We start from the raw sequence: 12598 nt of genomic DNA, 5'->3' as shown, positions 1-12598 counted from the left end.
TATGTGGAAAAGAGGTCTTTTACAACAGTATTTGTGAAATAAAACCTTTCATGTGTAAAAAGATAGCTTTATGCAAATGAAACTAAGCCTCATCCTTGATTTATCCATATGCATATATATTGTTATCCCCTTCCGTAGGGTAAGGTTGGATTTGCTGAGTACTTTGTACTCACCCTTACTTTATCAAACAGAGGAAGATCCGGACTTCGATCCCTAAGTGGCGTTCGAGTAAGGTCGTGTCTGCATCCAACTAAGCCTGTGGCATTGTGACTCTTCAGATGTTCGATTGTGATATCGTTTGTTTCTGGGTCCTTTGGACCTATGTTGTATTTTGGTGTCTTATTATTATAGCGTGTCTTCCTTGTCCACGCTTACCGAGACTACTGCGCTGAAACTTATCTGATGTAATAAATGTGTTACTAGCCTCCTGGGACTAGTATTGTATCACATTTGAGTTCCTGGTTTACCAGGGGCGCTTCAGTACTACAGTAACCAAAAACAAAATTTTTGCGAACTAAACAAGGCCTGATGTTGCTCATTCTGTACCATGTGCTAGCAAGCTGTATATGTAGCCATATTTTCTCTGAATCTTTTAAAAAGGGCTGTATTTTCTATTGGATTCAGTGCATTTATTTACTCTTATTAAGACGCCTACGCTCGGCCGGAAGCCGACGTGTCCACGTGTCCTGTGTTACTGTTCATGGGATGGGAAAAAAAACAGCCCCCCTCATCTCAGCAAAAAAAAACATTCCCAAACTCTTCACTTCCCGTCTCCTCCCGATGCCAGACGCCTGGGGCGACGAGATGGCGACGGCGCCGACGCCGGCCGCGAGCGGCTCCCCGCGGGCGCCCTCCTCCTCCTCTGCCTCTTCATCTGCCTCCTCCTCCTCCTCTTCCCGTCCTCCTCCTCCGTCGTTCCTCATGTGCTCCTGTGCTACAGGAAACCCTAGGTGCTTCTGCTCGAGGACCCCAGCTGCGCGTGCCCTCTTCCTTTGCGCCGGTGGTTCAGCTCCGCAGCTGGATGTGGCGGTTGCTGGCCCCTCCACCCAGGGTTCTGCAGCAGCGGCGGCGACGCCGAGTCATCCCCTCCTCGCTTCTCTCTCAGTGCGCACAGGCTCAGCCACCAGGTATGGATGGATATGGGCACTTCTCCTACCCTATTTGTGCTTGATCTTTAGTGTCTAGTCTACTAGATTCAAAGATTGTTTTCTTCGGATTTCTAATCTGCTCAGCATGCGGTTGTGGTAGGTTTGCTAGGTGGTAATGAATTGTTTCTTTTGTAGATTAGTGCCTTCTGTGTTCCCCTAACTGTGAACCTTGTTTTATAAATGTTTGAGCACGTTCATTTAAAAAAAATACAAGGATGAACTTTTAGAGCAATAAAGTTCTACCAAGATTATCTTTTGTCTTTATGTTTTTTTATCCTACGAAATATATTAGTCTTGCAATAAAAGGAGGGTGCTTTTCTCCGTGGACACAGAACAAAGCTATGTCGTTTTGGAACTGTCAAAGTGTTCAGTTAGTAAATTCTTTCACCTACAGATTATGAGAGTGGTCCTAACTTCGTTTTTAGATTTCAACTTCACCTTATGATTTTTATAAGTTTATATGAGTGGTTCATCAAACATATTCAACTACCTCTTGAGTAGATTCTATATTTTATACACATTCTATCTTCTTCAAAGGAAAGGTGTGTTTTCATAGTGCTATGGTAACTTCCTTATTATTATGTTATCTAGGGCTTTATATTTACCACATATATTATGCAAGGTGATGCAATGAACCTTTCCTTGCTCAGTCATGCCAGAAAATATAACATTAAGTACTTGAATTGGTATCAATTTTTCAGCCTTTGCCCTTTGCCTTCATAGAGTCAGGATGATGATAAGGATATTGAAAATTGCCTGCTGCAGTCTAGGCTATGTACCAACATGGAAAATTTTAATTAGTTAGCCTTCAAATTACTTAGATACATGCTGCAAGCATGCATACACATGTAGAAGGAACTTGGTGGGCCCATTTTACAATATGTAAAAATGATCAATGTTTATCCATGTTTATCCATGCTTCCTGATTGATACATGCCACATTGCCACATGCATGACCTCTCTGTCTTATGATATTTATCTTTTTGTAAGTGTAATCATGCTTTCAGGTTGCATAATTTTTCATCCTTCAAGAATTGTAGCTATAACCCCTGCTCCTAACCTCCTTAATGGTAAATAAGTGTTGGAATGTGTGGACCTCTATCATTTATGTTTCAACCATCACAATTCTTAAATATTAGAGGGAGCTCCGCCATTAAAGTTTTGTATGTTATTAATCATAAACATCACCTTTTCTGTCAAAATTATTAAATCCTAATGACTTATCGTTACATGTAGCCCTAAAATTTGTAGCTAATTTCATTTTAAAATAGCTTTTGTGGGGGGTTATTACAGTTTTACTTTCTTTACATGTTGAAGTCCGCGTAGCTTGGTTAAGTCTACTTGCTGTCAAAGCACTAATCAACACACTACATTTCTAATAGTTCTGTTAACAGCGAGGATTTCATGTTTTAGCTGCTGTTCAGGTTAGCAGCTCATGCTTTCATCCTCCATTCTTTTTAGCCTGTATTGCAGCCTCAGTAAATAACTATAAAATTAGTTTCCAAAGTTACGGTACTTGCTTATTCAGATAAATATGACAACTTCATTTTGTTCTTCTATTTATTGCTACTTAGTTCACTTTTGTGTGCCTATGCATGGCACAGTTAGACAAACAACCACATGCTTTTTCCTTAATTTGTGCTATCGGAATATTGTTTTGTCCTGTTTAATGTACTTCTTAATTGGAAGTTGTTATTATAAAACCAGATATTGTTCAAACAAATGGCGAGAGCAAATCTGAATGATGGGAAGTTATTTTAAATTTGCCATGTACATTCATTCTAAGTTTCCTTCTTTTTCTCTCCATGGTACAGTCAATAGGTCTGGATCATAAGGTTTTCTCAAGTGGGGACATCTTTTTCTGCTTCATTTGTTGTAGAAATAGATGAGTATCTCAATGATGGACAGATGATGGGATGAAAGACAACAAGCTAGGACAATAGATGTTGAGTTCTTATCAACCACTTTGCTTGCACAATTCTTCTTCGAAACATGATAACCTGGTCTGTCTAGAGTAAAATTTCCCTTCATTGTCACGTGCTTTGCAGAAACAAATAGTGAGATATGTCTTTGATTGCTCAGGCACAAATGTTGTGGTCTATTGGATTGCGATTGGTGTTGTGCTTTGATAATGATGCCAATGCCTTTGTCATACTAATTTTGTAGTTGTCAGCAAATAGGATGCACGAAGATCAGCTTTTTTTGCCTAGCTACACTACTGATCCAAGAGTCTATTGCGTTCCCATACCATGTGTCTGATGAGTCATTATCAGAGCCATGTCAATGTAAAAGGTATGCTTTGGTCTTTTTATTTTTTTTCTCCCGGATTAGGCCACATTGACTGCTATTATATTGTGACTAAATTTTTGTTTCGATTGAATTCGAAAGGCCTGCCTAGAGTTTGGGTTCTATGTTGCTAGGTACCGTTTTGGTTGTCAAAGCTACTGACAAACTTCTGGATTTTTTTTGTGCAGCTTCATTGATCAGGGCCCTTCTCATGGTACAACATGGTGGCTGTTTTTGGGGTGAGCCCATTCAGATTCTATATAATCCTTTTCCTAATACATAGCCTTGCTCTTTGCTTTGTCGTTTGAATAGAGTAAAGCTGGATCTAACAGTACAATACACAGCCTATTTGACAGAGCTCTACCTGATAATAGGTTGCAAAATTTGTTCTGCGATAACACTGTTATTTAACCTATATATGATTTAGAAATACCCTGCAACTCTTCTGTAGCACGACGTGTGTCCTTTGGAGCTATACATGCATGTCCATGATATGATGAGGACACATACAATTTTCTAACCTGATGTTCTTGGGGTTTTTTGTCTGCCTTGTAGCCTTGTCCTAAACATTGTTATGTAGTTAGCTGAATAAAATAAGTTATTTTATTGCTATGCCATTTCATCTGCAGTTTCTCCTGGTATTGCACCATTAATGTAAGAGCTGGCCTTACTTCTACCACTGAAGGAGTTCTCACATCTCCACGAAGTTGATCATTTGCTATGCCATTTTATTTACTGTTTCCGAAACTGAGGCAGGTCACCTTTGAAGCCTTACAGGAATGCGTCTATGGATTTATGCCAGTGCGAAGTGGGGTCGGCAAGGTCTTCAGGATGGGATATGGATTGTTGTAAATGATCCTTATAGCAACAAATATGATGATGTGAAATTGCCTGATAAGAAACCTGCTAGTTCACTCTTCCTATTCACGAAGGTGAGGATTTGTTCAGCAAATCAATTCCTTTTTCCTTTTCAATTTTCAGTAATAAACTAAGAGCGTTGATTACTATTCTCTTTAAATCATTTGTTGTTGTTCTATATACCTACTACATTTGTATGCTATTCCTGCTACTAATTGTCACCAAATGGGCTCCCTTTTGCTATAGCAGTTGTATGGCTTCACTCTATGTCCTTATTGCCTGCTAGATGAACAGGTATTTCATTCTACAATTTAAGTAGTGCATCTCTGTTACTTGTCTTCAATGTTTAAATTTCACGGTCTATGTGGGTAACAGGTCACAAGGTAATGGCTGTATTGTGGTTAATTTACATGATTTAGTAGGTGCACTAAATAACTTCTTCTATGCTATTAGTGTCGCAAGATATTGTCATCTGCCTGCGATTCCACAATAATGCTTCTGTCACTACCCACAGTTCCCTGTTTCCACTGATATTAAGGTACTATAATTTTCCCCCTGCTTCAGTACATTCTAATTGTTTCAATTTCATATGTAGGGGCACATACTAGATTTAAATTATTCAAACTCAGTGACTACAGAAATAGTTTCATGGCTGTGGAATGTTGAGTTCAGCTCTTTCAGCACCAATCTAGACCTTCTGAATGTTGTGCTAATGTATAAGAGAAATAGTTCCATGTTGTAGGACGACTATATTTTTGGCAACTGATCAGATTATCACCTTTACTTTTATTGTGTAGTAGGAAGGCTTCTATATATCTCAAACTGGAACAGAATGGAATTGTACCACCACAGTATGTGCTCTTAAAAAGGTAGGCCTACTAAATTGAAGTGACATGATCCTTTGATGTCACCAATTTCACTCTATTTTACTGATTCAGCAAATCTTCTACAAAATTATACTATGCCACAATTTTTTAGTGGCCCAATTAATAAATTATGTATTGGTCAAACATGTAGTATATCTATGTATTTTAGTGTGCAACCCTTACTGTTTTGGTACTACGATGAGTACCCATGCACATCCAACATTTCTAATTGAAATAGTGCATTAGTATCTGTGTACTTCCTCGATTTCTGATTTTAGGTAAGCCAACCATTATTTCACAAAAAAAACACCCACTTCCATTCTGCTTTTGATTCCACTTACCTTGCTACAACCTGGTATTCCAAAACGTCTTATAAATTCCTCCCTAGACAGAAGTTTGCACGTCACCATACAAAATCCTTGCTGCAAACCTTTTGCTGAATGGAACTACCCCTTTCTCTGCCTTCTGATCAGGTGTAGGCAAGATAAATGTTCACACTTCCTTCTATGTGGGTTTCACGGTTCTAAAGTTTGTTGCTGCAGCTACACAAAAAATTCACTTGGGTTGTTTGCAATGCGAATGCATAATAAGGCTTCATGCGACAATCAGACTTATATTAATAGTAAAACGGGAGAGAAAATGAGCTCGATGCTTACCATGTCTTAACGTCTTTATAATTGGAAGTCATTCATTTCTGTAGTACTACTGTTGGGACTTGGTAGGCCACCACAGAGATGATTTGGAAACTAGGAAACACTAAATATTTTCCTTTCATTGCTTGCTGCAGCAGCCAAGCTCCAACTGCTTCCAATTATATTGATTCTTTAGTTCTGATGTGCAGTTGCTTTGAAGACTGAAACAAAAAGGAAACCATCTACTCCTCTTCTTGCAAATGAATGCGTCTATAATACTTCTACCACCCACAGTTCCCTTCTTCCACTGCTGCTAAGGTACGTTCTTTTAACATTTTCCTCTACTATTGCATGTCTGTAAATCTCTCGAATATTTGCTTTTGTTTCTAATTTTACTTTGCATATTTTCTGTGTAACCCGCTTCTTCTATGCCAAAACAGAACACCCTGCATTCCTGATTCAACAGCTGTTGTTGGGTTTCACCACAAAGAGGTGCAAGTACTGCTTAGTTTACAATAAGATTGGAGTGCCCTGCTTTTCGATGCTTAAAAAGATAGAAACACGAATAGAGTGCAATTATTTTCTTTTCTTTACCATGAGTAGAACTATTACTTTCAACATGTGTGATGACGAATCTTATATCCATGTAACCATCTTTTGACCATTTACGATGCCATTTTTTTGAATCATGATGTTGTAGCCATACACCACATGCTTGCTTCTATCCAACTTGCTGAATTACACCCGCGGCAACGCTCGGGGTTTCGGCTAGTTGTATGTATGTCTGACTTTTGCATATGCGGCAGACAGTGCCTAATGTCTTTATCTAATTGTCCTCACCGTTTCAGACATTTTATAGTTTATTTATATAACATATATACCCTATTAATCTATTGTAATCCATCAATAACCCAATTGGCCACGCGCGCAAGGGCGCGCGCGATGTACTAGTACAAATACAGCGCAAAAGGCCCGGCACTGCGCCCAATTTATTTTACTCCTCTATGGATTTGGATGTAGCTAGCTACAAATTTGTTAGTTTCATAAAAGAAAAAAAAATAGACTGGCTCCTGTTAGAAAACTTTATATGTTCGGCATTGCATGTTCTATGCATATGTTTGGTCACTATTTTTCTAGAACATATTTCTAAAATTCTTTAAATTTAACTATTTAAGAGATAGAATACAAATTTGTACATATAACTTACACGTTTCGAAACAATGACAATGTAATAGTATTGATGTTTATAGTTCTTATAAGATTTGACCAAGCTTTTTTTTTGTCATAAACAACATATTTTGTGGAAGCAAATTTTTTAGGGTACCTACCAAAAAGAATTAAAATAAACAGAAAAAGATTTGTTATATGTAGCTGACTACCTGACCATAGTAACAATAACAAAAGAAGGCAATACAGATGGAATCACATATTCCACCAATCCAAAATAAAACAACTTGAAGACTTGTCTCAAATCAAGTTGTTTTGAATTTGACTAGCTCTGTAACAAATTACCACTACTTATGGCCGCAAATAAATAAAGTATATTTATAGTGTACATGATGATACTAATTTACTGTAAAAAATGTTTGTATTTTCATCTAAAAATTTGATCAAACTTAATATAGATTGATCCAGTTAGAATAAACTTTAGAAGTTTATTTGTTCTGAGGCAACAAAAGTACAATAACACCTAATACTAAGAGTTGACTTATGATTTACTCTCTCTGTTCCAAATTGTAAGGCATTCTAGATTTTCTAGATATGTAGTCTCACAATATGGAAAGGAGGGTGTTACATTGGCTCTATTCTGTAGAGCGGTCAGAAAAACTCTCCTCTGATGAAGCAAAATTAAGTGTGACGTCACGGGAGACTACCATTGTTCGCTAGCACATGGAGCACTCCTCCATCTCAGCCTCCTAGAGGTTCCGCATGCTCACTATTAGGGGGCTTAGGGATTTGCAGTTTGGTCTTGGCTTAAATTTGATTTCGCCCACTGGCATATACTTGATTTATGTCTCAATATGCTTCATTTTGATTTGGTAGTTGTCTATGATGTTTTCGATTTGGTCCCAACTTGATCAATGTTCTTGTTTTGATCTCGCTCTGATGTAGGGTGGCCTAAATTCGCTCCTCTTGCATCTCGCGGTACAATATGGAAAACTCCTTCAGCTTGTACTGGTCTCGAAACTTAGAAGTGAAGGAAAAGGTGAATGCGGGAGGATCAGACGAAAATTATATTTGGCATTAATTTGGCTCTTTAATACATTAGGTATAGATTTCATCCCAATCCACTCTAACATATATGGATTAAGGTAAATACATGTATATCAAAATAACCCCTTACGTGTAAAACAGAAATTAGCGGCAACAACACAAAGGAAAGGAAATAGGAAGCATCAAAGGCGGGTATGGCTCTAGGCGAAATTTGTGGTGAAATCCACCTACTATGTGAAATGTAAAAACCAATTCAAAAAACTTATTTGATCATTAAAAAAAATAAAATTTTGTATATTCATAGTGCATACATATAATCACACGAAAAAGTTGAGATGTAAACTCAAACTGAAAAAATCATAAAAAAATGAGGTTCACACTAAATGACGAAATCTAGGAATTTTATCTTTTAGTGCACATAGACCTAAAATTTACCATTTTCGTATGAATCTTTTAAGTGAGTTTAAATTCCAGATTTTGCATATAAGCACATATTTGTATGGACTATGAATATGCCAAGTTTCAAAAATTTTTGAATGATCAAAATATGTATTCTTAAATTAGTTTCCACCTCATATTTTGTCAATAGGAAGAAGTCCACTTTATGTCCCTCAAGTTTTGCAAAAGTTTATTTTTCATCTCTGAACTTCAAAACCGGGTAAAATACATCCCTCAATTTTTAAAACCATGCATATTACGTCCCTGACATGGTTATGAGCGGTTTTGAAGGCAATTTTGTCTTTTTCATTTTTATTTATTTTTGCTGAATATTTGTAAAATTATAGTAAATCACATAAAGTTCATAAAATAGTAAATTTGATTTTGTTGGACTCTAGATAAGTAGATCTACATAGTGAACATATAATATAGTATGCTTTAGTACAATTTTTTTTTAGCTTTAGAACTGTTTTTTCTATAATTAATTAGAATAATTCATAGCTATAGTTTGTATGGTCTAATTGTGGTGAATTTTTTATGTTAGACTAATTATTATATGTTTAAACTATGGTAAAAAATACATACTCATTAGATCATGTATAACTTAGTTATAGATTTATTATAATTTAACAAGCATAAACCTAAATAAATATATAACTAAGTAATACATGATTCAATGAGTATAAAATTTTTACTATAACTCAAACATAGAATAATTAGCTCACCATATAAATTTCATCACAATTAGACCATAGACAATGTAGCTATAATTAGTCTAATTAATTACAGAAAAACATAGATCTAAAGATGCATCAAAAAAATTTGTACTAGAACATACTATATTATATATTCAATGTGTAGATCTACTGATCAGAAGTCCAACAAAATTGAGTTTTCTATTTTATGATTTTTTATGTGATTTACTGTGATTTTTCAAAAAAATCAGCCAAAATAAATAAAAAGAAAAAGGTAAAACCGCTTTTAAAACCAGGTCAAGGATGTAATGTGCACGGTTTAAAAGTTGAAGGATGTATTTTGTCTGATTTTAGAGTTTAGGGATGAAAATCAGACTTTCGCGAAAGTTCCTAAAGTAGACTTTTTCCTCCAGAATACTAGCACCTACTTCTACATGTGAATTTTTGGCCCAACCTGAAGTAACGCTGGGCTGTTGGGCCAAATTGTTACTCCCAACACGCGAGAGGAGCAAGCGAGTCAGCGTACGCCAGCGTCGCAATCCGACTTCCCCAAGCATGGTGTTCGGCCGGAGCAAATCATCTTCGTCGGCGACGCCGTCCGCGCCCTCAAAGGCGGCGGCCGCGTGCTCCGAGCTGCGCACCGCGTACCACGAGTGCTTCAACCGGTGGTACGCGGAGAAGTTCGCCAAGGGGCAGTGGCAGAGGGACGACTGCGCCGACCACTGGCACAAGTACCGCGCCTGCCTCGAGGTAACCCATCTCCCCCCCTCGCCCGCGCTTCTCCTGCCTCCGCCCCTTGCTTGCATCTACTTGCTCCCTGGCCGCAGGATCACGGCTCATCTTATTGTATTGTTGGGCTGGTCTCGTTAAGGATCCCAGTTTTTTCGCAAGGGCGCTGTTCTTGAATGTGATGGCGCCCCAATCCAATAGGGGCTAGGGGGTGGGTGTACTCGTTGGAAGAAGGGATTGTACTCGGCACTGTTGTCGTAGCTTAGGCCTGGATTCTTCAATGGAGTTGGCGGCAAGATCTAGAGCAGGATGTTTTCTTGTAGATAGATCGTTGGTCACGTAGTTACTGCAATTTAGGAGCACTATTATCACGATTTCCAAGCAACCTTTTCGTGAATCAACAAAAACGTTTTCGTATGTGTTCTCAATTTGGTCCAGGGGATCAAATTGAGAAACTTGAATTTAGTTGAATGATTCGTTTGTGATGAGCAAGCAAAATTCTCAACATGACCAACTAGATTAACTTTCAAATGACTAACTCTATTTTCTTCGAAGAACTCTTTTCAGTAGTCTGTGCACTATGTATTGAAAAGGTCATAGAGCCAACACTGCTCATCGCCTGATACCACCACTATAAACTACATGGTTATATCACAGTAAGCCACATTACCAATTTATGATTACAATTGGACATAGAAATAACCACCAACCAGTTGTTAGAGTCAAATGTTCTTGGCAGTGAAATTGATGGACTGGTTAAATCTTTCAAAGAAAATGGACTGATTACTGATTTACTGCAGCGTTGAAAATCGATCTATATCTGTGATATTTGTCTACTTGCACTGAACTTTGTTTTTTTCTTTTATCATCTATTAGTCAACAATATATATGTTTTGTGATTCAAAAGTAGAACCGTTATATTCATGTTGAAAGGACTTTCCTGTGAGAATGCTTTGTTTCTATAAATAATTTGGTTTAATTGTATCAAAGGGAATTCCAAATGTAATGTTGAAGATCATGCCAACTACACACGGCTTATATGCTTTGAATGGTGGGAGTATTTGACTGCCATACTGAATTACTGCTGTCCTGCATCTTTTGGGATAGTTATTACTGGAATAACTATGTTCAGGGATTGAGTTCCAAATCTCTTTCCCTCTGACAGAAGTAATTATTATTGGTGGATGTTTGTATGAGTCGTGTTAAACATGAGCCAAACTTTCCTCTGATTTTACATGGACACTGCCTCTCATCACATTAACCTCTGAGTCTATGTTCTATTCCTTTATTCTCTCTCTCTCTCTCTCTCTCTCATAATGGCTGACTGTCGACATTTTCATTGTTTCCAGGAACATCTGGAAGACAAACATCTGAAGCAAATCCTACTGGACGCAGAAACTTCTGCATTTTATACCAGGCCTGAGGCTGACCCTCCCTCAGGACAAGGAACTACAAAATAACAGTCTCCGGTTTACCACATGCCATGTTTGACTTAGGGAACCTTGGTAGATGAACTAGAAACTCCTTTAATCTTGACACTTGTGAGGCCCCTGATCATGTAACACTTAAATTGAGCTGGTGTTTGCGAACAAGATTTGTGTCAGAATGATGTACCCTGCTATCTGAAAACATTGTAAGAATTGAGAATAGAATCAGCTGTAGAGCTGTACAAGTTGAAGAACGTTGTTTCATCGATGGCTTTGCTTTTAGCAGAGTTTGTTGAGTAATAAGGTTTCGGACATGGTATTGTTTTCAAGACGTTAGTTTCTGATGGTGTTGTTAGGGTAACCAAAAAAATTGATGGGAGATCTTTTCCACCCTTCTAAGTGTTCAAAACCTTCTATTTTCTTTTCTAGGTCTTGTATGTTCTACTTAATAAAGGTACACTGTTATTTACTTTGCATGTTTTAAGGGTAAAAAACCTTTGCCCTGGGTAATCCAACTTCCTGACCAGTGACTAGCAAACTTATCTTGAACATGTGCCCTTGTGCATGTCCAGGTAGGCAGGTACTATGATAACTGTTTTTGCTGGTTCCAGTTTCATGCCTAACCTTGTCTTGTTTTGGAGCTTGTGTACAGATTTGTGTATGTTAATGAATATGGCTGTAGCTATGTATGTTTACATGCCCACCAAGATACACACAGCTAGAGCATGTCAAGGTACTAGGAGAACTGTTTTTGGTGGATTTCATGCCTAGGTTTATCTTGATATTGGAGGTTGTGTTTGTGTCCAAAGTTGTGCATGTTGATGAATATGGTTGCAGCTTTATATGTTTGTACATGCTCTAGTATACAGTTGTAGAAGAGAACCCAACGCCCAGTACAGGCAGAAGGATTCAGAAATCAGGATAATGGGACACATACACTTGCTCAGTTGCACTAGCTCGGTTGAACAACTCACAGGTCACGGCTATTGTACACACCAATCTGAAGGAGTGCTTTCTTTGAAACCTTTCGTTTTGTTGCCAAACTTTGATCCCACTCTTTTCTTCTTGGACCTGTAGTTTGATGGCTGCATCTTCAGGCGATTGTCGTCGGAAATAGTACGTAGGTTATTGAACAAACAGTTCTTTCATGTGGAACAGAAGAAAACACACTTCGTCACGCAATTTTCATAGTTTTCTTTTACTGTAAAGCTGGCTTGGGATATGACATACATATTTGTATTAATACAAATACCAAAAGCAAAACAATTGAGAAAAAAAACTATTAATCCAGAAACCACACCACCA

At 37.8% G+C, this 12598-nt stretch overlaps 1 protein-coding gene across 27 annotated transcripts; it reads left to right on the top strand.

Annotated features, from left to right (window-relative positions):
• Window positions 680-11762, top strand: LOC8055574 (uncharacterized protein At4g33100). 27 transcript variants are annotated; one of them, XR_002449802.1, is made up of 12 exons: window positions 680-1127; window positions 3315-3440; window positions 3623-3673; window positions 4064-4088; window positions 4212-4366; window positions 4542-4586; window positions 4746-4830; window positions 5090-5161; window positions 6000-6108; window positions 6231-8059; window positions 8146-8196; window positions 9551-9672. XR_002449802.1 is itself a non-coding variant. In XM_021452619.1 (10 exons), exons 1-7 carry the CDS (start codon window positions 706-708, stop codon window positions 4783-4785), a joined length of 855 nt encoding a protein of 284 aa, XP_021308294.1. In that variant the 5' UTR covers window positions 680-705; the 3' UTR covers window positions 4786-4830; window positions 5090-5161; window positions 6000-6108; window positions 6231-6500. The 27 variants fall into 27 exon arrangements, 10 of the variants coding, with proteins under 10 accessions (XP_021308294.1, XP_021308293.1, XP_021308292.1 ...); XR_002449792.1 differs by lacking the exon at window positions 4064-4088 and adding an exon at window positions 3028-3151 and having other exon boundaries at window positions 3231-3440; XR_002449793.1 differs by lacking the exon at window positions 4064-4088 and adding an exon at window positions 3028-3151 and having other exon boundaries at window positions 9551-9671.

Source organism: Sorghum bicolor, chromosome 2, assembly GCF_000003195.3.
Source record: "Sorghum bicolor cultivar BTx623 chromosome 2, Sorghum_bicolor_NCBIv3, whole genome shotgun sequence".
Lineage (NCBI taxonomy): Eukaryota > Viridiplantae > Streptophyta > Magnoliopsida > Poales > Poaceae > Sorghum > Sorghum bicolor.
This window is presented reverse-complemented; position numbering and strand designations above follow the sequence as displayed.

Excerpts from the sequence above, each read along its gene's own strand:
- LOC8055574 (XM_021452614.1), top strand. The coding sequence starts at position 706 with ATGGGAAAAAAAACAGCCCCCCTCATCTCAGCAAAAAAAAACATTCCC. Across the intron at positions 3,441-3,622 it reads GAGCCATGTCAATGTAAAAG|CTTCATTGATCAGGGCCCTT; the intron begins GTATGCTTTGGT and ends TTTTTTGTGCAG. Across the intron at positions 4,587-4,745 it reads ATTGCCTGCTAGATGAACAG|TGTCGCAAGATATTGTCATC; the intron begins GTATTTCATTCT and ends CTATGCTATTAG.